The following is a 24,339-nucleotide window of genomic DNA, read 5'->3' as shown; positions in this document are numbered from 1 at the left end:
GGGAGCCTGGAGGAGTGGGGGGATTGGCCCAGGCTCTGTGCTTGTTCAGGATCCCCGAGTGCAGCAAACGGGAGAGTTCCCGGCTGGGAGAGGCCCCGCTCAGAGGGAGTCGCTGGCCCAGGAGAGCTCCAAGGGCTCCTTTTGGAGCGCTGTTTGCAGGGCCCCAAGAGAGGGGCTTCAGTCCCAGCAATGCTTCATCCTGGCCACACTGGGCACCAACAGCTTTCTTTGGCAGGGTGAGAACAGGGATCTTGTGCCAAGAGGGAACAAAACCAGTTCCCAGGGCTGCTGCTAAAGGAACCAGGAGCTGGTTGGGCAGCAGCAGTGCCTGGAGCAGACAGTGTTTGTGATGAGCTGCAGAGGAGCTGAGCCCAGGGGCTGTTGGCCAAGGCCGAGGCCCAAGGAGCATTTCTCAGCTGGCAGGGCGGCCTGAGAAGGGCAGGGGGAAATGCACCAGCACAGGGCCATGGAACCAAGGGACAATTGTGACACTGTGGGGCCCTGTGAGACCAAGGGACCACTGTGACACTGTGGGGCCCTGTGAGACCAAGGGACCATTGTGACACTGTGGCGCCCTGTGAGACCAAGGGACCACTGTGATATTGCTGGGCTTCATGGACCCAAGGGGACTGTACTGACACTGTGTGGCTCCATGGAATGTAGTGATCACTGTGACACTGAGAGGCCCCATCAAACCCAGGGTCCATTGTGACATTGCAAGGCCTCATGGCACCATGGAGACCATTATGACACTTTACAGCTGCATGGAACCAAGGAGCCATTGTGACACTGAGAGGCATCATGGAATCTTGGAGACAATTGTGCCCCTGGGGGTCCCCACAGAACCAAGAGGACCATTGTGGTATTGTGAGGCCTCATGAAACCAAGAGGCCTTTGTGACACTGCAGGGCTGCATGGAACCAAAGGTCCATTGTGACACTGCAGGGCTGCATGGAACCAAAGCTCCAGGGTGTCACAGAGTGGCCTCCTGTCATCAATGGTCCATTGTGACACTGTGGAGCCAGAGGAGACCATTGTGACACAGCAAAGCCCCAGGGTCCAAAGGTCCATTGTGACATTGCAGGGCTCATGGAACAGAGGAGTCACGCGACATTGTGGGTCCTGGAGAACCATGGAGACCATGGTGACACTGCAAGGCCTCATGGAATCCTTGGGACCACTGTGACACTGTGGGGCCTTATGACACCTGGGGGCCACTGTGACATTGTGGGACCCCATCGAACCTTGGGGCCAGTGTGACACTGCAGGTCTTCTCTTAATCAAGGGGCCATTGTGACACTGCTGTAACCATGGAATCAAGTCACCATTATGACACTGCGGGGCCCCATGGATCCAAGGCACCATTGTGACACTCTGGAGCCCCATAAAACCAAGGGAACACAGAACAGCTCTGGCTGGTTTGGCCTCCCATGGGCTGCTTGACTGCTCCAAGGGACCTTTGCATGTTGAGGGTCACTTCTCAGCTGCTGCTGAAACCCTGGGGCTCTGTGCTTTCCTTCCCAATGGAAAAGAACTGTCCTTCTGCTCCAGGCGGCCTGGCCAGAATTGGGATTTCACCTCCAAATTTCCTTATATCCAGGGATTCTTCCCATAGGAATATTGCCAGGACAAGTGTGGCTGGCAGTGGTTTCACAAGGGTCACCTCTCATCTGTCCCCAAAACACTGGGGAAGGCTCCGTGCTCTCCTTCCCATGGGAAAGAACTGTCCTGCTTCTCCAGGTGCCCATGGCCGAGATTGGGTTTCCACCTCCAAAATTCCCTAAATCCAAAATCTGCTATTACTGACAAGTCTTGCCGGCCTTGGCCTACTGAGGCTCTCACCTGCCTTCCAAACCTTGGGGATCTGTGCTTTCCTTTCTATGGAAAAGAATTGTCCTTCTCAGCCAGGTGCCCATGGCCACAACTGGGATTGCACCTCCAACACTGCCTGTTGTGACAGACTGGAGGAGATTGTTGGCTCCAAACATTTTGTGTGTGGGGGAGGAAGGGGCAGGTCGGGCCTTGCCCTCCCCTGTAAGCCCAGCCCTGCCCTGCCCTGTGACCCCAATGCCCCCAGGGGCCTCCAGTGGGTTTACGGTTTCTACCTGAACCGCGGCACACTGAACCCCCAGCACCGCCGTCCGAGCCTGGGCACTGGGGCCCTCTTGGCTCTACTCAGTGCTGCTGCTGTACTCGGGGTACCTCAAACCCCGGTAGGGACCCCTGTCCCCCCACTCCAGGGATTGTGCGTGACTCACACTGCCCTGATCCTCCCCGCACCCGGAGCTCCATTCGGGGTTTGCGTGCCAACTCACCAATTCGTCTGCCACCCTCAGCACGCCCTGACGGCGCCTACCAAGCCTGAAGGGGGAAGGCCGACCCCTTGCGTGCCACTCACATTTCTATTCCTCCCACGCCCGGAGGGGGGCCCACCTTATCCCCCTGGGAGGCCTCTCACTCAGGCTTCTCCTGCTTCCCTCCGTTTCTGGCCGGTCCCCTCGCAGCAGTCCGGAACCGCGGTACTCAGAGGCCCACAGCTGCTTCGGGGCTCCGAGCTGCCGGGCCCCGTCTCACACACACTTCTTTCGCTTGCCTCCTACTCCTGACACCGCCTTTACTTACCCATGCTCCTCCACACTCTTTGCTCCTAGGCTGCTGCCGACTGCTCCAGATAGGGCCAGATATCCCGCAGGCCCTCAGTCCTCTTCGGGTGTGGCCTGTCCTGGACCAGTCCCCCAGACTGTTATGAATGGCACGTGAGCAGCTCTTTAGTCATTTCAGCTTTACTGGAAACAGTCTAGGCAGGGGACCCATGGGGTGTGCGCACACCACCGCTCCTCCCCAGACGGCGTGGAAGAGGAGGAGGTCAGCTCCGTCCTCCAGCAGAGCTGGGTCTTCTTTCCTCACGACAGTCTCTGAGTAGACACCTGTTGGTTTCAGGTTCATAATCTTTATACTGCTCTTGGCCCACTCTGGTTAGGGTGACAAAGGTCAAAAGTTCTGACCAGGGTCTTTGATATTGTCTTATGTTCTCTTTGTTTAGAGGTGGTATTTTGATTCTTTATTTGCATGGTGGTTCGTTCTAGGGGTTTTTCTTATGTAATCCTTTTCTGCCAAGTCTTATGGGAGTTTCATATTTGCTTATTAGCTGATGTAATCATCCTCTTTATGGTCTCGGGTGGTTTGCCATTTTAGATGAGAGTGGGAGCAGCGGGGGGAATACCCAACAGTAAGGGGATTTACATAATTATAAAACCTTTAAAAAAACAATTAAAACTAACACTGGAACTTTACATAACTATAAAACATTAAACAAACAATCCATACCTATCATTGGAATTTTCTATTAACTCCTTTAACAATGTATTCTCTACAACACTCTGGCAAGTTGTGGAACCAAGGGGATCATTGTGGCACTGTTGGGGCCCATGGAACCAAGGGGCCAGTGTGGAAACAAGAGGCCATTGTGAGCCTGTGGGGTGTAACAGCCCAGAACACTGAAATGCTGCAGGTAACCAAAGGCTCCTTTACTCGAGTTTGGTGCACAGCAGGAACACCAGCCAGATATTCTCAACAGGTCAAAATGACACAAAATTCTACTGGGAAAATGCAAAAACACAAGAAACTTTGGAAGAGGATTTCATGCAACATCCAATTACACAGAAAACACTTATCATAGCAGTAACTTCATTAACTTAGCTCATTTAACCTAGAAATCATTGAACACGTAAGCTGCTGAGGTACCCAAAAAATGTTGCATATAAAGAGCATTAGAAGGAGAAGAAAGAGAGAGAGACAAAAAGACAGAAGCTCTATAGAAAGACACGCATATGACTAACAGTTCCTAGGGCTCCAGTGTGGGTGAGACACAAACCCCAGGAGAAGGCAGAGTCCATACCAGGGGCTGACCTTGTGCTCCGGGTTTTCAAGCCCCCGGGTCCTTTGTGGGCCTGCCCCCAGGTGGGATTTCTGATCACTCAGGCAATCAGGGCTTGGTTAGCACTGTCCCCACTGTGTGACTGATTGACAGCTCATCCCACGGTGTCTCAGGACATTGATCTCATCCAGCCTCTGACAGTGACCATGGTGACACCGCGGGACCTCATGGAAGCATGGGTCAGTTGTGACCAGCTGGGTCCAAGGACACCACGGTGACACTGGGGAACCCTATGGGAACAAGTGGCCATTGTGATGCTGTGGATCCCCATGGAACCAAGGGAACATGGAACAGGCTGATGCCTTCAGTTTTAGCTGTCATATCTCCAGATTCTGTACTGCATTAGTCTGTAACTCTGGACTTCATACAGAGTGTTAGCAAGTTTTCTTCACAGTGTAGTCAGACAAAACAATCCTTAGTGACATCTCCTTTGAGGAACTGAGGCTCATGGAGTTGGCACCAAATCTCCTATGGGGCCCCTCAGAGTGCACAAGGTCCTGCTGTGAGGCTTCCCTGGGGCGGTGCTGGCACCAGTGGTTCCTTCAGTATTGGAACTTGAGTCAGCGAACATGACTGAGCCCTGCTGAGCTCTCAGGATGGCCGGGGACAACTGATCCACCTGGCCCAACCTGAAATTCACCCAAGTCCTGCTGGAGCCGATGGACCCAGCAGCCAAGAACGACCCCAGAGCCAGGTAGAACCACTCGCCCTTTTCCAGGACACCGCGGTGGCTCCACCCCACCGTGGCCAGGCATTACAGGTGTAGGGCCCCTCACCCAGGAAACCCCACAGCCCCCAGTGCCCCGTAGACAGGTAGACCCAGCAGCCTCATCCCACCAAGGAACCAAATTTCAAGACCAATAAATAATTTCAACATACTTGTGATATATGAAGATATTTTTAGCATTTAAATTCTTTTGAGTAAATCAAGAATTTTGGGGGTGTTATATTGTATTTGCAGGGATGCCCAATGAAGGCAGGAATGTTGCATTTGAGTCCATATTCTCAGAAGGCTAATTTATTACTTCATATTACTATATTTTATTAAACAATACTATACTATACTATACTAAAGAATCCATAAAGGACACTTGCTGAATGTTCAAAAGATAATAATGAAAACTGATTACTTTTTCCAGAGTCTCGACACAGCTTGGCCATAATTGGCCAATGAGTCAAAATAACTCACACCAGATTCCAATCAAACAATCACCTGTGGGTAAACAATCTACAAACACATTCTGCACATGAGCACAACACAGGAGAAGCAAATGAGATAAGCATTGTTTTCCTTTTCCTCTGAGGCTTCTCAGCTTCCCAGGAGAAAAATCCTGGGCGGAGGGATTTTATCAGAGAATGTGAATGCCCCAGTGTTAGAGATGAGTTATGAGATGGTTGGCTCTCCCACTTAAAGGGTGAGCATGATACGTATGTTAGGAGAAGTTGTACAGATGTAGAGTTCTGTTACTGCAATGTGTCCCCCCCGCCCAGCATTGTTATCCTGGGATGATCTTGGTAGTCCGGGCATTTGGGGAGGGGCAGATTGTTCCTAAGAGGCATGGCTTAGAAACACCTGAGCTCCAATCCAGTTCCAAGAAAGCAGTCTACACCAATGGACAGCGACCAAGAGTCAACAGACAGACTTTGGGAGGAGCTAGGGCTGCCTGTTGCAACAGCAAGGATATAAAAGGGAGAGCAGCCATTGTGTGGATGAGCCAGCCACGTGGTTACCAGCCACAAAGTGGGGGAGGCTCCCAGCACTGTCACTTTTTCCTTATTTAGTCCTTTTGTTGTAAGTTTTGTTAAGTGTTTAATAGACCTTTCAAAATTTTGAGACGTGAACAGTCATTTCTCACAGGGAGAAAAAGTTTTAAAGAAAGCTTGTTTTGAATTCATGTTTTTTCTTTTAAACCCAGGCCGTTCCTACCACGCTGACAGTGAACCACAGCCTTTCTCACCACCTGCACAGGCACCCCCCACTCAACCCACTCCCCCTGGACTCTGCACAACTCCCAACACACCATTTGTCTGGGGGAAAGCACAGACTGTGTCAAGGCAGCAGAGCCCAGACCTGGCCTGACTTCCCCGGACCACTGGAAAGGAGGAAATCCAGACCCACGGACACACACACGGACACAGAGCAAAGCTTTGCTCAAAGGGTTTATTGACTATTGATTGATTATTCTTCAGGGGAAATGGCCCAGGGCTGAAAGGGTTCAGGGGGTTCCTGCAGGGATGATCATCTCCTCATGCCACTGGAGAGGAAAAAGGACACTGGTCCTTGCAAGCCTAAAAGACAAAGCCCAGAAGGTGACCTCTGGAGCCCACTGGGCCATGGCTGGATTTGTCCCCAGCCCTGTCCCTGCAGGCACGGCTCACCTAGGCATCCAGAGAGGCAGCCAGGCGCTTCTGCCGCAGGAGAGCCCGCAGCTCTTCAGCCACAGGGGGCTGGGGACAAAGGCAGCGTTAGAGACACACTGGGGGCACTGGGCTGCACTGGGAGGCAGGGGAGAGCAGGGGGGCCTTGGGGAAGGGGCTGTGGGAGCAATGGGGTGCAGGAGCTGCTGTGCTGCTGCCCAGAAGCACTGGGCTCCTGGCCAAGAGGCACAGCTGGGAGCCCCAGTGTTTCCGCAGCAGGTGAGGAGCACCTTTATCCCTGCTGGGACTCCTCCCTGCACCCTCCCTGCCAGCCCCCAGGCCAAAGCCCGGCTTGGCACAGCCCTCAGCCCTGGCCACAAGCCCAGCCCTGGCACAGAGTCCACCCCACCCCACCTGTGGCCCGGATCCAGCCCCCTTGCCTGGCATCCCTCCAAGCTTCCTGCACGGGGCAGCTGCCCCTGGAAGGGCCCAGGCACCTGGGGGGCCAAGGGGGGCAGGCAGGGAGCCAAAGGCACCTGGGGACCCTGTGGGGACAGCCCCCAGTCCAACACAATCCATCCTCCAACAGCCCCCAGTGCCAGATCCCCCATCTCCTGCTGCCCCTCCCCTCCCAGAGCTTTCCCTGGGGGACACCCCAGAGCTGAGCCCGGCCCCAAACCCAACATGTGGGAGAACAAGGGGAACAAGGGACATGTGATCAGGTGGCTGATTGGCATCTCAGCCACTGCAGACACTGGGCAGCACTGGGCAATGCTGAGCACCTGCAGACAAGGCTGAGGCCTGGGGAATGCCTCAGGAGTTACAATTCCCACATCCACACAACGCGATCTCCCTTTCCCTGCAGATGCCAAACCACACCAAGCTCCATGCCCACAGCACTGTCCCGAGGGGAATATGCCCTGCCCTGCCCCTCATCCTGTCACACCTGCAGCCACCGAGCCCTCCCAGAGCACCTGGGTCACGGCCCCGGCTCTGGGCCCAGGCCAGCACTGGCCCTGAGCAGGATGTGCCCATCCCAGGCGCATGGGGAAGTGGGCCCCTGTCCCCAGGCAGCCACTCGGAGCTAACTGGGGTAACAGAGGTGCCCTGTGAGGAGGAGGGGTGTTGGTGCCCTGCCAGCCTCTCTGACAAGCCCTGTTTACCCAGGCCCTGAGGCACCAGGAGGACATTCAGACATCTTGGGCTTCCAGGAAGGAAAATCCACAGTGAAGTGGTTCCTGAGAGCTGTCCATGGCTGTGATTCCTGTTTGACATTCCAGAGCATTAGTGAAGGGTTCTGCACATCTCTTTCCCCAGGGACAATGTGCATCCATCAGAGAAGTGTTATGGCCCAGCTGGGAAAACATTTCAGGCCACTGCCTTGATTGTTTGCTCTGGAACTCACCCAAGGAGGCGCAAGGCCCATGGGGGATGATTTCCCTCGGGGGTTTTGCTGTTTGTGCCCTTGGAGGAGAGACCAGAGTGTCCCTGTGGGAGATTCTTCACCAGATGGACAAGAGCTGTGATGTCATTGGTTTTCTGAGGTCACCATGGAGAGAAATTGAGGAAGTGTCTGCAGGACCCTAAACAGTGAATGAATGGATGAAGGAGATCCTCACTGTCCTGACCCACTATCCAGCAAAACCACAGCCAAGGGAAGAGGCCTGGTGGAATCAGGGGGGAAGGAGACCTTGTTGAGCCTGGTGCACACTGGGCACTGTGGGGTGATCCCCTGCTGGTGTCCCAGCTGTCAGTGCAATAACACTGCTCTGATAAGACTGGGTCCTTAAGAAACAAAAGAAGTGTTCAAGCTCAGGGGAGGAGGGGATCTGGTCGCACTTCTCTTCTCTGGCAGTTTCTCTCCCAGGGGGGACATTACATGAGAATTGGGATGCGGTAAAGGACAGGGCTGAGGGCAGCTGCTCCCTCTCTCTCTGGGCTTCGCAGGAGGACGCTGGGAGCTGCTGCCTGGGAAAAGGAATTGGTTGCTGCGGGTGGCCAGAGCAGCTTCCCCAGGCAGGCGCTGTCAGGCGCCTGCAGCACCGAAAGCGTCTCCACTTGGGGCTGCCTTGACAACTCCCCCAGCCCAGCAGACGCCTGAGCCCGCATGGTGCAATCAAAGCCTCACCAGAGGGACGAGAGGACTCCTCACAGAGCAGATCCAGCCGGGTTTAGTAAGGGAAAATCCAAGGGCCCAGTTGAAGTGAGGGTGAAGAGGGAAACAGGAGCAAGCAGGAACACAACCTCTGCTGAAGGGAACCAGAGGCAAAGAGCCAGGAGCAGGGCTGGGGCCAGGGTATATAACTGGAGGAAGGCAGGAGGGCTCAGGGTACAAATTATCCAATGGGGAAGGGAGTCAGGGCTGGAGTTAAGGTGGGGTGACACGGGACGCACCAATGGGGGAGCAGAGTGGGAGGGGTCTCTCAGGGAAAGCCAATGGAGGAACGGGGAGTACAGAACTTTCTGGAACTGGGGGATGAGCAGCAGTCGATTGACAACAGCACATTCACATTAACAAGCAAAGAACCATGGGGAATTGCACCAGTCTCTCACCTCAATTTAAACAGTGGTGTCCTCCAATGACATCCCAGGTTCGTCTTCTCCATGGCTGTCTCTCACATCTCCCTCTTTTTTATTTATTAAGTAAACATTTCTCAGTGTTTTGTCAATTCTTTTCTTAAAACACATCAGTGCTTCTGAAATGATAACAACTATGAGAAGGACGCAGAATAAACTTTTAAGAATGGGGGCACCCACACAGGAGCACTCCACTGCATGAGAGTTTTGTCCATCATGTCCACAACTTTATTTTCAGTAAGAAGAGTCTTCATTTGCTCTTGCATTTGTTTGATGGTGGCCTGGATCGATGTGCTTTTCCATGACAGGTTAAAACAACAAAGTCCTTTGAAATCTTCACAACCATGGCCATAGGAGAGCAGCAGGAAGTCGATGGCCGCTCTGTTCTGAAGGGTTGTGGAAACTCAGCACATCACTCCAGATGTCCAGAGTTACCGAGAGAACCCTTGGGGGGGGCTCAGAAATCCTGGAATTTTTCCAGGAGCGTCTGGTGGCTTGATTTTGATCCTTCTAAGGATGTGACACCTGTGTGAGGACGTGAGAGTCACTTGGGAGTGAGTGGTGCAAGAAAGATATATTTACAGGGTGAAATATAGATTTTAGGGGTTTTGGTACAGGGAGGTTATGGAGACAAGATGGAGGGATCAGGGCGTGTCTCGTCCTTCTTCTTTCTTCTTCTTGTCATCCATTTTCTGTGGTGATGTTGGCACTTGGGGATTGGTTCATGGTAAAGGTGTACTTGCTAATATGGGTGAGAGGTATTGGGAAATAAAGGTAAATATGATATACGTAGTTTTTAGTATAAAAAGACACGACCGCCCCGTGGGTGGTCAGAGTGCCCTTGGCTGCCTTGCAGGTCAGACCTCTGTTGGGCAGAAAGAAAATTCTGTAGATAAGAAATAATAAACAATCTGAAGACCGAGAAACTGAAGAATCCAGACTCGTCCTTTGAAGCGCAGGCTGCCCCAGAACCACCCTACCCGTGTCCGGGCAGAGACAGACAGCCGAACCGGACAAAGGGTGGCATGTCTGGTGGTTTCCTCGTCCGCTAGAAGGTCTGATAAGGCAGCGGATGTAGCCTTGGTCTGCTTACTAAGCCAGCACTCCAGGTGAGAAAGCTCACCGAGGGCCTTCGCAGCTGCAACCCATGGTAGAAAGATGGAAACAGCGACCCTCTTCCTCTTCCCCAATTATAAATTTGGCCATCACAATTTTGATTGAATTGGGAGTACGATCTTTTCTGGGGCACCAATTGAGTCTCTTGTTTCCAATTCTTAATTTGGGTAGTGTTTGGGGTGAGGGTAGTAAGCTGGCCAAGACTGCACGGGCCCCCTTTGATCTTCGAGGGGATCCCTGCCCACTCCCTGTCACCACAGATGAGAAACACTCCCTTGGGAAGCACTCTGGGAAACGGAGAGGACTTAGATAATGTTTTGGCAGTATAATTGCACCAGTCAACATCATTGTATCTCTTATCATTTGATGATATATCTTTTCTCACTATCATCTGTGGTTCAGATTTCTCATGCCAATTTTGTTGGGGTGGCTCCTAGAAAAAGGTGACACAAGAAGTCGCTTTGAGGAGCCCGGTAGGTCTAGTTCTTGGAGCTCCTGTGGTGCATGGGGTAAGATCTTCATCCACTCGTCCCAGGTGTCTACCAGGGTGGGCTTCTTACCTGCACAGGCATATTCATTTGGCGACAGGGGGATTCCCACCAGACATGTAGACAGCGGGTCTTTTGCACCTCCCATGGCCATGCAAAAGTTATCCTGCTTGAGAGATTTCCCCAGTGTGACCCATAGGTTTTCTGTTGGTTGTGGCACGACCCATCCAACCGCTGTTTGGATGCACAGGAGCACAGTGATGGTGGCAGCACTGTTAAGGTATTTCGGGGTGTCCTGGGAGTGGCCATTTGGTCCTCCAGTGAGTCAGGTATCGACTGTGTGAGCACTGATAGAAACATGAATGGTCAAGTTAGTTGTCACTGTAATTTTCTTTGTTTTGTCCCTATGGAAGGGAGGGCGAGGGATTGGCAATTGGGGCAGGTGGAGACAATTGCCCTGGCTTGGTCTCTGGAAATCTTAAATTGACCTACTAAAGCAGGAGCATTCTGAGGGAAGAATGCATGGCTTAGACGACCCTGTTGAAAGACATGTGGTGCAGCGGGGGAAATGTGGCTGGCACTTGCTGCCATTGCTAACAAGTCTGCTCTCCGGTTGCCCTCAGTGATGTATCTTGGCAGCTCTGTGTGCGACTGGACGTGCAGGATGTGATAAGGTTGCTCTCTGTGGGAGATGAACCAAATTAATTCAGAGAGCAAGCTGTAGAATTTTTTATTTTGGACTTCCTTGAGCAGGGCATGCTCTGCCCGCTCTGCTATCCCAGTGACATATGCAGAATCTGTGACTAAATTGAATGGTTGTTGGAATGTTCGAAACGCCCTCGCAGCTGCAGCAAGTTCTGCAGTCTGGGGGGAACCTTCAACAACCTGGATATCAGACTCCCACTTCTGAGTGTCCGGGTCCCTCCAGGTGAACACTGACTGGTGAGATTTGCCTGAACCGTCAGTGAACTCCGTGATAGAGTTTTTGAGTGGAGTTTTACTTTTATCTGATTTTGGGGCCAAATGCAGTGAATCTTTAAAAAGCCTGTGTTTAGGATAATGAATTGAAATTTTTCTGGGATAGCTGTTGAATGAAATTTGCAGATGTTCATTTGTTTGTAATAGAGAATCCAATTGTTCCAAAGTATAACGGAGGTAAATGCACACCGGATCGCAAGCTGCGAGGGTCCGGAGGCAATGTTGGCCTTTAATAATAAGTTTGGCTACAAGTTCTGGTGGGGTGGTAACTGTTTGATGTGGTTGGTGCGGCAGAAAAAGCCACTCGATGATGATGATGAGTGGGGTTTTTGAAGTATCATCCCACTGAAAGAGCAGCGCATGGAAGTTTGGACACTTACCAAAAATACCGAGGCTGAGGGGAAGGGACCGGTCTGTCCGATGTGCCTGGCGGTGTTTGATGGCGCTCGCGACTCTCTCCAAAGCCTCCCAGGCTTCTGGCATTAGCAAGCGTGGGGAAGCCAGGTCGCCGTCTCCTCATAGAAGGTCGAAGAGCGGTGCCAGTTCTTCTGTGGTGAGGCCCAGGAGAGGTCGGATCCACGTGATGACGCCGCACAGCTGTTGCGTGTCTCTTAATGTCTGGGGGTGCTCGTTGATGGACAGAGTTTGAGGCACGATGGTCCTTCCTGTGATTAAAAACCCGAGGTACTTCCATGGGCTCGATAGCTGGATTTTTTCCTGAGCTATCTGAAACCCCACGCTTTCGACAGCTGCGACAGTCTTGGAAAGTGCTGCGTCTGAGTAAGACTTGGTGGAAGCACAGATTCGTACATCGTCCGTGTAATGTAGGTGTGAGACTCTGTCCGAAGTTTCTCTCATCTGCCTCACGATCGTCACTGGGGACCACTGAAGAAAAGCCCCTTGTCTGAAGTTTCTGGCCCTGTTGGAGAAAGTTACATGCCAAGGGCTCCGAGACCTGAGCACAGCTGCTGGCATTGCTAAGCTATTGTTCACAGGTGTGTTTGCTGTATGCTAAACTGAACCCAGTGAAGGGAAGAAGGGGGCCCCTTGCCTTTTTGCAACACTAGCCTTGGAAGTTGTCCCACCTCTCGGCCTGGCTGGACTTCTCCTGAGTTTTGGGTGGTCCCCCACAGAAGATCCCTCACTTGTCTTACAACCGCCGTGACAGACAGACTGAGATGTTCAAGGCCTCTCCATCCATGACCGAGACATGAAATCCCTATGTGAAAAGGCCCCCCCACACTCTTTCCAAGGACTGGGACTGAGACCCCTAACCTGGGGGAGGTGTGTGGGGGAGGCAAGCTAACCAAAGCAAGATGGATGTTGCAGGTGCGAGCAGTGGACCAAGAAGACAATGGCTCTCGCCCACTGCAGAGAACATGGACTGTGTGTACCCTTCTCTAAATACCATTTTTTCTCCCAAAAATACAATAGACTACCTTTGATTTGGTTTCAAGTTTTACCCCTTCCCCCATCAACAAAAAGAGTATAATAAGAGTTCGGATGAACTGCAACCCTGAGATCTCCCCAGACGTGACCTGGTGAACTCCATTGGCTGGACATCAAAGGACTTCACTGTTCTACGTTTGGTAGCTCTATACCTTCCTTTCTCTTCCTCCCTCTTTTTCCCTTTTCCCCAATTCCTCCCCAATGCATTTTCTTGTGGTTATTCAATAAAGGTACATTTGTTCTGATTATCACTGCAGCCCCCTGTACCATGTCGGTGTTTTTTGCACTCTGAGATCAACCCACGAACCATCACAAAACCCGTTCGTAAGGACGGATTGTGACACTTGCATACATACTATAGAAACCTTCTATCAAACCTTAAAAATTCTCTACAAATTCATTTCCAACATTACTGGGTCTGGCACTGCCCAGATCTGGTGTTTGCTGCCACCTCCAGTGCCCAGATCTGGAAATTCCCTTGTTCCGGCAGAGCCAAGTCCAGCATTTTTCTGGTAAAGAAAGCCAAAATCTGGCAATTTCCCACTGATGGCACCGGCAATGCCAAGATCTGGTGTTTGCTGCCACCGCCCTTACCCCAATCTGGACATACTCGGTTCCAACACAGCCCAAGTGCAGCAGTTTTTTGGAAAAAAAGACAAAACGCAGCAATTTCCTGGTGCCAAGACTGTCACCACCCAGACCTGGTGTTTGATGGCACCGCCCATGCCCAGATCTGAACATTTCCCTGTGCCACCACAGCCCAAGTACAGCAATTTGCTGGCAAAGAAAGCCAAAAGCAGGCAAATACCTGGTGCCCACACTACTCTGATCTTGTGTGTGCTGACACCGCCAGTGCTCAGATCCGGAATTTTTCAGATGCCTGCACAGCACAATTCCAGCAGTTTGCTGGCACAGAAAGGTCACATTTGGCCATTTCCTGATGGTGGCAAATACCCCACCAAGATCTGGTATGCGCTGGCACTGCCAGTGCCCACATCTGGCAATTTCCCTGTGCCAGCACAGCCCAAATGCAGCAATTGTCTGGCAAAGAAAGCCAAAACCCGGCACCTCCCAGATCTGGTATGTTGGGGTTGGTTTCAAAGAAGAGGGAGACCTCGGCTTAAGGCCGTGGGAAAACCCTCTTTAGTTGGGGTCAGCAGGAGCTCCCGCCCATAATCCTCTTGTTCAGTTATGCAGATTGTTACTAGAAAGTTCTGAGTTCTCTTTGCTACCATTGGTTACATTTTACTGCAAAAATTGTAATATTCATAATCCTTCCTTCCTCTTGGATCCTTCCCTCAGATCCCACATTAACCCCTCCCCATATATAAATGGATAAATATCCCTGCTAGACCCTGGACCCAGGCTTTTTTCTGCTTTGCTCTCTGTACTGTGCACGCCGTCCTGTTTGTTGTGTTTGCCTGCATTAAAGTTCTGTTTCCAGACAAGCAGATGAAAGCAGTCTCTCTCTGTAAAGTGGCCAGAGCTGGTTCTCAGGGAAACCACTGGCCAATGGTCCGGACAAGGACCAAAAAGTTTTCACTGGTGTTTTCTGGCACCGCCAGTGCCCAGATCTGGAAATTTCCCTATTCTGACACAGCCCAAGGGCAGCAATTTGCTGGCACAGAAATCCAAAACCCGGCCACTTTCTGCTACTGGCTCTGGCACCGCCCACATCTTGTGTTTGCTGTGCCAGTACCCAGATTTGGAAAATCCCTGGTGCTGGCACAGCCCAAGTCCAGTGATTTCCTGGCACAGAAAGCCAAAAGTTGGAAATTTCCAGGTTCTGGCTCCAGCACCATCCAGATCTGGTGTTTGCTGGGACCACCAGTGCCCAGATTTGGAAATATCCTGGTGCCTTCACAGCCCAGGTCCAGCAATTTGGTTTTAGCTAGCTTAGGCAGAGTAGTTCCTGGGACTGTGACTTTCCTTTTTCTTGGAACTGTTTAAACCTGCTCTGGACTGAAAACCCGGAAAAACACCTGCAGCTCACACCTGTGGCCCACCGAAGTCTGGGACGCTGCATTCCAGCACCAGAGGGACTTAGAAGAGACCGAGTGAGCCAACTACAACCCACACAAAGGACTTTCTGAATTTGCCATCTCTTCAGCACTGTCAGAGGTTTCATTTAATATTATTCATTTTTCATGTTTGGGAATACTTTACTTGATAAATAAACTGGGTTTCTTTTCGCTTTTCTTGAGGGAAGTCTTTTCCTGAGCTAGTAGGGGGAGAGGCCTCTTGAACTTGCTCTCTAGATGGACCCCTTTTGGAGGTTTCCTCCCAAAATTTGCCCTAAAGCAGCACAAACAGTCACAATGGAAACTTCACCAGTGGCACAACACCCCAGCCCACCAGGAAAAGAAAGGACATGTAAAGTTCTTCAAACAGTTGTCCTGCTTTGCTGCAAAAGTCCTGCTGCAGACACTGTGCAGTGTGGAAAGCCAAGAGAAGCTGCAGCTGGTGGCAAATCTTGTGACAGAAGCTTGACCTTGTTCTCCAGGAGAGATTCTTGGGAAGAGCAAACAGGAGAAGATTCCTGGAAAACTGGAACAGCTTTCCAGAAGGGAAATGAAAATGAAAGAAACAATCCAAGATGTTTTCCTCTATTTCTATGCTCCCCTTTTCCATGTTGCACTACTTCTCCATCCCAGTAATTCCAGATGCACTGCACCTCTAAGATCGGTGACTTAGTGATTTTTAGACACTCTAAAATACCATGAGGCACACAGAGTTTTCCTTCCCCTGTTTTTACTGGAAGGCAACACTGGAGATGTAAGTGCAGTGCTGGGCTCAGGTAGGAATCCTAGCCCAAGGGAAGGTGTCCCGACAGTGTTTGCCCCTCAGCCAGGCCAATGCAGAGCAGCAAGCGAGGGGATTGCTGTGCCAGTGTGCAGGAGTCAGGGCTCTGCACCTGGGCTCAAGGCTGCAAAGTTCCCGTGTTTGGCCAGACTCAGGGGCTGTGCCCGGGGCGCGCGGGGCTCGAACGTGGGGCTCGTGGGGCGAGCGGGGAACGGACACGGGGACGAACGGCCCCGGTGCTTCAGTTGCAGCGGCGGCAGCGGCGGCAGAAGCAGCAAGAGCAGATTCGCATCACAATCTTTCTCTTTCTCTCTTTCTTGGTCTTTCTCTCTTTCTGTCTCTGAGTCTTCCTTTCCCGCTGTCGGGCACCCTTCTCCCGGGGTCCCTTGCCCGGCGTCCCTCTCCTCTCCCCGCCTCCCTCTCCTCTCCCCGCCTCCCTCTCCTCTCCCCGCCTCCCTCTCCCCCTGCCGGGCCGGGCCATGCCCCCGGCCCGCCCCCGGCCCCGGGCGGGGCTGCCCCGTGCCCGGCCCCGCCCGTCCCGCCGCGGTCTCGCCTCCGCCCGGCTCTGGCTGTACTGGCGGTGGCGCTGCTGGGCAGGCATCAGTGCCTGGAGCTGGGGCGGCATCACCGCCCTTTGCCTCAGCCTGGCCCAAGCCCGGCCCTGGCCCCGAGTCAGGCTCCAGCCCCGAGCCCGGTCCCGGCCCCGGCCCCGGCCCCGGCCCCGGCCGCGGCCCCGGCCCCGGCCCCTCCCGAGGCCCGCGGAGGACACAGGCGGCGCGGCCGCTGCCGCCGCCTCCGCTGCGGCTTCCCCGGCCCGAGCTCCAGCTCTCGGCGGCGCGGCTGCCGGCCCCGAGCCTCCCGTGCCGCGTTGCGAGGAGCGAAGGCCTGGGCATGGCCGGCCCGGGGCGGCTGAGGGGCGCTCGGGGGCCGTTGCTGGCCCCGGGCCGAGCGCTGACAGCCGCGTCCCGCCCGCAGGGACGGCGCACGAGGCCCTGCAGGAGCGGCACCGCCTGGGTTCACTGCTGGGGCGTGCTCCAGTCACAGCCATGGAGCACAGAGCCCCGACAGTGCCGAAGCTGGCCTGGCTGGAGGAGGAGGAGGAAGAAGTCCCTGGAGCTGCCCCAGCACAGGAGACTGAAGAGGTGGTGCCATTCCATCCACCGCAGGAGGGTGAGTGGCAGAGCTGGGCTGCAGGGCTGGAGCCTGCAGCCAACTTGGCCCCATCCCGTCCCGTCCCATCCCATTCCATCCCATCCCCTGGGCCATGCCCACGGACAGGACGGAAGAGGGGCCGGGCAGACACCCCTCAGAGGCTGTGCTCCATCCCCCTGGAGCATCCCGGGGCTCTCCCTGCCTGGGCAGCGCAGGGCTGGGCTGTGTTCTCCGGCGTCTCCCGCAGCCCCTCAGCTCTGGCTGCGCTCGCTCTTTGCCAGATGCAGCCCTGGAGCGCACAGAAGAGCAGGAACGCAGCCGTGGCCTCTTCCGCAGAACAGCGCAGGTAGCTGCAGCCATCCCCACCTGGGCTGGGCCTGCTGTCCCTGCTCAGCCCAGCACCCTGCTCGGAGCACTCCATGCAACATCCCCGGCTTCTTGCCCTTCTCCTACAGCTGGTTTGCGACTTCATCAGGAGCATTCGGCAGGGAGAGACCAGCGCCATGGGCCCTGGGCTCACAGCAGACTCGGAGCTCCTCAATCATGAGACCAGTGCCGCCCTGCTGGATTTGCTCCTGGAGAAGGGTGTTGCCAGGCCAGAACAAGTAAGCAGCCTGGGGCCAGGCTTCAATTCCCCCATGAGTCCCGTGGCTTCCTGAGCCACGCCTGCTGGTCCCTGGGAGCCTTTGAGGCCATGGCAGTGCGCTGGCAAGGGAAGCACTTCTCTGGGGACCCAGGGGACATTGCTCCCTCTGGCAGCTTTCCAAGTCTCCCCGTGCCTTCTCCAGGTGCCCGCCATGGTCAGGTACATTCAACGATGGCTCATGGCCAATGATTCTGCCGAGCACAGGCTGGACAAGGCCCTGCTGAATCTCACCAGAGCACACCCGGATGATGCGGTGGTGACGCTTCTGCGTGTGGCCCTGTCCTGTGACAGGTATGGGGCCCACCTGCCCAGAGGACTCAGGCCTCCCCAGCCCATCAGCCTGTACAGCCTGGCCCAGGTGTCTGAGCAACAGAGAGTTCCAGGGCCCTCTGGATGCTCCCTTTGCCAGCCCTGGCACGTCAGCCCCCGAGCCTGCTGCCATGCTCCCTTGCTGCCCCTCAGGGGCCTGTCCCCAGAGGGCTTGGCTGCCTGGCTGCTGCTGGCGAGGGCCAGTGGGCAGAGGCAGAGCTGGCGCTCAGCCTGGGCCCATAGGGATGGCCAGGCCACGGTGCTGTGTCTGAGACCCCCCTGAGACAGAGCTCTAACCCCACAGAGCTGCCATGGCCATGTGGAAGACCATCATGTGCTCGCCCAGGACTGCAGAGCCAGTGCAGCTGATACTCCTGGATGTGCTGGGGAGCTGGCCCAAGCACAGCCTGTGCACCTCCAATGGGGACGAAACGGGTGTCTTTGGCCTGGCTGTGAGTTTCTCTAACTGGCCTTTGCTGGCCCCAAGGCTGCCTCTCCAGCAGCTCTCCATCCCCCTTCCCCCACTGCATCTCCCCGCCGCAGGCGCTGGCCTGAAACCTGGCCAAGGAGCAGCTCCAGGCCCAGCAGGCCCCGTGCTCCCGCTGCGTCTCTCCGGGCCTCTCCCTGCCAAGCTCGGGCCCTGCCACACGGACACCTGGGCACTGAGCGCTCTCTCGGGGGGCTTTGTCCTTTGCAGGCAACCGTGGTGGTGTGGAAGATCCTCCAGGAGCCCCGTGTCCCACGTGTAGTGATGCTGTATTTCCCCCACCTCTTTGTGCATCTGCTCTTCCAAGTGTTCTTCAGCACAGAAGAGATGCCAGAGGAGGTCGATACCTTCTGGAAGGAATGCCAGGAAGAGCACGGCCTTGCCACCAGCCCCAACAGGTGCTCCATCCCACTCCTCCTGTCCCTGCCATGTCCCTGGCCAGGAGGCAGTGCTGCCAGTGTGACCTGGGCTTTGCTGTGCACACAGGTTTGCAGTGCAGACCCTGAAGTCCCTGCTCTGCCTTTACCAGTGTGAGCACGTGGTGGTGTCAATGGAAGGCAAGCGTGGCTGGGACACGCTGCTCTGCGTTGATACCCACCACTATGCCGTGGCTCTGCTGGCCGGGTGAGCCCCCCCTTCTCCCCATTGCTCCTGCCATTTGTGCCCTGTGTCCGGGCTGTCCCACACAGTCCCTGTGGCTGTGGCCAAAGGGACGAGGGACAGCCAAGCAGACTGGAAAAGGCTGGGAAAGGAGGGTGCCCAGGAGCGGCCACATCTAAAAGGGCCCAGGTCCCCTAGCAGGGTGGTGGGGAAAGACAAGAAGCGTGTGAGTCAGTGCTGGGAGAGGCTTCCCCCCACCCCAGCTCAGGGTCTTAGTGCCATTTTCCACCTTCCAGGGAGATGCACCAAGCATCCAGGCCCTTGTGTAAAAGGATCTTATGCTGCCTCCTTGAGATGCTCAGCAAAGAGATGCCATACTGGGATTTCCCTGCCCTGGCATTCCTTGCGGAGGTGAGCCTGAAGGCCAGCATGACCTGGCTGAGCTGCCTCCCGGCTCTCTGCCCTCTCGTCACCGCAGCCGCCTGGGACGGTGCCCGCACCCTGCGCTGCTGCCTGGGCCCAGCCCTGTGCGGCTCCGGGCTCCTGCCGGCCGGCTCCCCTGTCACTGGCCTGTGCCTTTCAGGTCCTCGAGAGCCTGGACTTGAGGGACTGCAGGGACAGCATCATGGATGTCTTGTCAAGGCACCTGCGGAGGGAGCGCGCGGACATTGGCAGCCAGCTTCTCAGGGCCCTCCTCCCTCCCAGGGACCATTCCCCGCTGGTGAGAAGGGGGCAGTGGCTGAAGCCCTGCAGGCAATGTGGGGCTGGGCAACGTAGTCCTTGGCCTTGCCTGGGCTTTGGGCGCTGGGGCAGCTGCTCCCAGCTCTCCTGCCTCCCGCTTCAGCTGCCCAAGTGCTTCAGGACAGGCCTTTGGCCTCTGGGCCCTGCGGCAGCAGGATGGCATTTCACAAACTTGCCTTCCGCGCAGGCCGAAAGAATGCGGAGCCTGACCGAAGGGCTCGTGGAGCTCCTGCAGGTCAGGGTGACCACCATGCTACTGGACTATCTGTTCCTGGATAATGTTGCCCCGATACCCAGCCCCATGGCCCTGCAGCTGGCTAAGGTGTTCCTGCCACTCTTTGACAATGTAAGGCTCTGTGCCCCCAGCCACGGCCAGTGGCTGCTGCCCGGACAGTGTGTCCTGTGGAGATGCAGGCCTGTGCCACTGTGGGCCAGAATCAGCTGATGCTGAGCTCTTGCTGCCTTCCTGTTCTACAGGGTGATAGCCAGGTGCAGCAGCTCTCCATGACTGTCTTTCAAACGTTGATGTCTGCTGTAGAAGAAGTAGGAAAAACACCCCTGATGACACAAGTGTGTCAGAGCCTGCTGACACTCCTCTTCCACTGCCATGATGAGAAACTGCAAGTGGCAGAGGTGAGGACTCGTGGGCTGCTGCTGTCCCCCTGGCAGGGGGCTCAGCTGCCTCCTGCCCTGCGCCTGCTGGACCGCAGCCTCCCCCAGGCTGCGGCTCCTGTGCCCTGGGCTCTGGGGCCATCTCCGCGTCTCTGCTGCTCTCCAGACTTCTCGGGAAACGCTGCTTTGTGAGGTCAAGTTCCTGGAAAGGAAAGATCTTGAAAAAACTGTGAAGAAAGAGAAACTCTCAAAGTTCGCTGAGCTCCTGGTAAGGACGGCCTGCAAGCCCCAGCCTCAGTCCGGAGAAGGCCCCTGAGGGTGGTGCTCAGTGTGCGGGGCTGGCAGCTGTGCCCCTGCCTGCTGCTGCAGCCAGAGGCCGCGCGGGCTCTTCTCCAGGCTCCCGTGGGCCCGGTGTTGCTGCGGGGCGGGCCGGCCCCGCGGCTCCCTGGGCAGCAGCCGGCGCTCTGCCCTCTCCCCTCGGGAGCCCGGCACCGGCGGCTGCTGGCCACGCCTCAGGGCTGTGGGGCCAGGGGAGGCCGGGGCCGGGCACAGGCAGCGCCCGGCCCAGGGGCTGAGCCCATGCCAAGCCTTCCCTCCTGCCGCTCCCTCCAGCTGGCAGAGAACAGGAGCCGAGTGGCCGAGCACCTGCACCGGGCCCTGCCGTACCTGCAGAGCCCACAGGAGTCCCTGCGAGTGGCGGCCATCAGCTTCACGGGTGAGCCACGAGCCCAGGCTCCCTCCCCAGCCCGCTGCAGCTCGGCCCAGGCCCCGCCTGCTGCCCAGCAGCGCCAGCCGGGCCCGGCACCGTGGAGCCCCGTCTGGCCTGGGCATTGCTGCTGCCGCCCTCTGGCAGCCGTGCCCTGGGGCGGCAGCATGCGCCAAGGGCCGGGCTGAGCCCTGCCGGGCCAGCAGCCCATGTGGCCACAGCGCCGGCAGCGCCGCTGGCAGGGAGCTCTGCCGCTGGCGCTGTGACAGGCTCTGTGTTCACAGGCATGGCCGGGTGGCACCTGAGGGGGCAGCAGCAAGAGCTGCAGCTGATCTGCAATGGTGAGTGAGGGCAGCGGGCTGGCAGCGGGGCCTGCCGGGGGGAGAGCTGCAAGCCCTGACCCGGCTGCAGAGGGCTCTGCTCCCGTGGCCAGAGCACACAGAGCTTTCAGGGCCACGTGGGCCATTGGTGTCCAGCAGCTTCGGCCTGATCCCCTTGCTCCCTGCTCCTTCCTGCCCATGGCAAGAGCCGGCTGGAATGGCCCTTGCAGGGGGCACTCCTCGGCTCCCTGCAGATCCGGCTCTGACCGTGCCTCTGTTCCTCTCTTGCAGCCCTGGAACGCCTGACGGAGGACATGAGCAGTGCCGTGTCACAGCTGGCACTTGAAACACTGCATGTCCTCCGGGCAATACAGCGTGGGCGATATTCCACCATCTGGAGGCTGCAAGATCAGCTGCGCAGGGCATGGAGGACTCGGCCTCGCCTGTCAAGGCTCGGCTGCCTGCTCTGCCGGGTGACTGAGGAGCAGAGCTGATCTGGGAGGCTGCCTTTGCTGGGGCAACCTGAGCCAGGGGTAAGTTTCCTTTTCCTTAAGATTTTTCTTTTCTTCTTTTTCATTTTCTATCTAGATTGTAAATAAATCAATTCTAGAGAATATGTAATTATATATATTATTCAATATTATAGATTACTGTAAAGAAATCAATTCTAGAATGTGTTATGATACACAGACTGCCAGGAGCTTTTCTTTGCTGCCCAGGGTGTGCAGCGCAAGAGACAGGAAAGGGTGAAAAGGGTGCTTGTGCTCAGCAAAACAGCAGGCTGAGGGCTCCTGAGGCCCTGAGGAGGGCAAAGGGTGCCTGGGCTCAGCCAGCTGTCCAGGCGTGCAGTGTTGCAGGGAAAATGGCCAGAAGCCCCTTGGCCTTTGGTGGTTCTGCTGAAGCCTTTGTGCTGGTGACAGAGCGGCTGGGCAGGGCCCGGAGCTGCGGGGATCCCTGTGAGAGCAGTGCCTGGAGATGGCCACAAGCCCTGTGCCAGGCAGGAAGCGCCCTCTGTGTCCTCCTGCCCGTCTGCTGCTGGCTGCCTTGCTGAGGGCTCCCGGGTGCATCCGGATGGGGCTCCTCTGGAGCTGCTGTGGGGCTGCGGCGCTGCTGCCGGGCAGCTTGGCCGGGCTGGGGCAGCCCCTGAGGGGCTGGGGCGCTGGCAAGCCCTGAGCAATGGGGCTGTCAGAGGCCACAAGCAGCCCTTGTTTGCTTTGGGATCACCGTGATTTTGGGGGGCAGTGCAGGGGGGAAGAGAGAAAGTGTGGGCTTCCCTCAGCCATGGCTGGGTTTTTCCCTACCATGTAGGAGTTGAACCTTCCTCAAGGCCCTGACAGAGATAGGAGTTTTTCCCGTTTTTCTTGTTTTCCCTTTTTGCACCTAATCTCTTTTCAAGCATGTGTTGTTTGTTTTTCCAGAGGAAGCGTTCCAGGTGGCCCAGTGCAGATGGGGAAGTGCTTGGGAGCAGCTGTGGCGTGGATGGGCGGTGGCCTTGGAGAAGGCTGAGGACGTGGTTTGGGAGCAGCTTTTCTTGCAGCCATGGCTGGCGTGAGGTGGGTCCCTGTGTGCTTGGCAGGGTGGGATCAGAGCTTTTGGGAGATGGCAGCGAGCACAGGAGCATCCTGCTCTGGGCAGCTGCTGAGGGCTGGATGTGCCGTGGCTGGCTGCAGGCTGGGCACATGTCCTGCCCTCCTGCTCTGCTGCCAAAGGCAGCAGGGATGGGCAGCTCTGGGCACAGCTCTGGGCACAGCCAGCATGGCCTGGGCACCGCAGGCCTTGGCACAAGGGCACAGGAGCCCTCAGCTGACGGGCACTTTCTGCTTTCTCTCCTTGCAGCCGGCCTCTGCGGCTGCTGAGGCTGCTCTGGGCTCTGCCAGGGCTCTGCTGGGCTCAGCCCTGGGCCCAGCTGGGCTGGCTCTGCCCTCACATTGCTCTGACAGCTTTGCATCAGACGAGCCCGTTGCGAGCACAGCACCTGAGCTTTCTGCTTTGGCAGCTGAGTGAGACTCTGCTGCAGGCCCAGAGATTGCAGCTGGGGACACACATGCAATTGGCAAGAACCCAAACTCTCCACAGTCCCAGCTGAACGCCTGGATCTGCACAGGGTGTTTGTCTGTCCCATTCTTCCTTCTTGATTGGCTGGAATTGTGCAATTGCACTTTCTTCCTCCTCTAGAAGTGCCTGAGTGGGCCAAAGCTGGCGAGTGGGCCGTGTTCCTGAGGCAGTGCAGTCTGGAGCTGATGGATGGAGAATTGCCCTTCTGCACTGCCAAACCAGAGCAAAAAGCCCTAAGTGGCACTTTGTGTCCCTAAGAAATCCCTGACAGTTTCAAAGGGAATGTGCAGCTCCTTCCCAGGCTGAGAAGGAAGGGCATCTTCTAAAGGATTTGGGCTTTGACAGAGTTTCCATTCCCAGTCCTGCTTGGAGCGGGAAGGGCACAAAGCAATTTCCTCTTGCTTTGAGCACAATTTCAAATGGCAATGTTGAAACAAAGCCCAAAATCTTTTCAAAGGCTGCTGGGGTCAGTAAGATGGATCCATGCCATCAGCACATTTACAATGTAAATAACTGAGTTCCCCTTTAAAAAAGATCATTTACCTCTTAATGCAAAGTTTCAGAAGTTTTTCACTAACACTTGGGTTTTGTTTTCATCTTTCACATTTTATATAGTTTTTTTTCTTTTTCCTTTTTTTCCTTTAAATAGAAAACATGTCCTAGAGAAGGAATGTCCTTTTCTCCTGGTTCCTGTGTGGAGCAGCTCCCTTCCTGCTGGCTGAGCTGCTCAGGCAGAGCCCGGCAGCTCCTGGCCCTGCAGGGCTGAGGCTTTTCCCCGTTGCTGGGCACAGACTGATGGAGCAGCACTGCTGAACACGGGCACACACAGAGGGCCCAGCAGCAGCTGCCTTTGGCCACCTGAGGCTCCAAGGCCCAACCTCTGAGCAGCCAGGGCTGGAAGAGACTGGCAGCATCTGATCCCTGACTCTGGGCCAGGGCTGCATAAATGACCCCACAGCAGCAGCAGCAGCAGCAGCAGCAGCAGCAGCAGATGGAGCTGACTTTC

The 24,339-nt window shown here is 55.6% G+C and overlaps 1 protein-coding gene across 1 annotated transcript in view; it reads left to right on the top strand.

Moving 5' to 3' along the window:
• Positions 1 to 16,489: 16,489 nt before the first annotated feature.
• Positions 16,490 to 24,339, top strand: part of LOC118700556 (uncharacterized) — a 185,893-nt gene continuing 178,043 nt past the window's right edge. Inside the window, exons 1-15 of the mRNA XM_054518041.1 lie at positions 16,490 to 16,875; positions 17,139 to 17,203; positions 17,313 to 17,462; positions 17,646 to 17,794; positions 18,117 to 18,264; positions 18,510 to 18,697; positions 18,786 to 18,923; positions 19,196 to 19,310; positions 19,483 to 19,620; positions 19,828 to 19,986; positions 20,118 to 20,273; positions 20,419 to 20,520; positions 20,865 to 20,967; positions 21,243 to 21,299; positions 21,570 to 21,811. Coding sequence (XP_054374016.1) covers positions 16,752 to 16,875; positions 17,139 to 17,203; positions 17,313 to 17,462; positions 17,646 to 17,794; positions 18,117 to 18,264; positions 18,510 to 18,697; positions 18,786 to 18,923; positions 19,196 to 19,310; positions 19,483 to 19,620; positions 19,828 to 19,986; positions 20,118 to 20,273; positions 20,419 to 20,520; positions 20,865 to 20,967; positions 21,243 to 21,299; positions 21,570 to 21,772 — 1,995 coding nt within the window. The 5' untranslated portion in view covers positions 16,490 to 16,751 and the 3' untranslated portion in view covers positions 21,773 to 21,811. The remainder of the gene's footprint in view (positions 16,876 to 17,138; positions 17,204 to 17,312; positions 17,463 to 17,645; positions 17,795 to 18,116; positions 18,265 to 18,509; positions 18,698 to 18,785; positions 18,924 to 19,195; positions 19,311 to 19,482; positions 19,621 to 19,827; positions 19,987 to 20,117; positions 20,274 to 20,418; positions 20,521 to 20,864; positions 20,968 to 21,242; positions 21,300 to 21,569; positions 21,812 to 24,339) is intronic.

This window comes from Molothrus ater, chromosome 31, assembly GCF_012460135.2.
Source record: "Molothrus ater isolate BHLD 08-10-18 breed brown headed cowbird chromosome 31, BPBGC_Mater_1.1, whole genome shotgun sequence".
Lineage (NCBI taxonomy): Eukaryota > Metazoa > Chordata > Aves > Passeriformes > Icteridae > Molothrus > Molothrus ater.
Note: the sequence above shows the minus strand (reverse complement) of the source record. Positions and strands in the feature narration are given on the sequence as shown.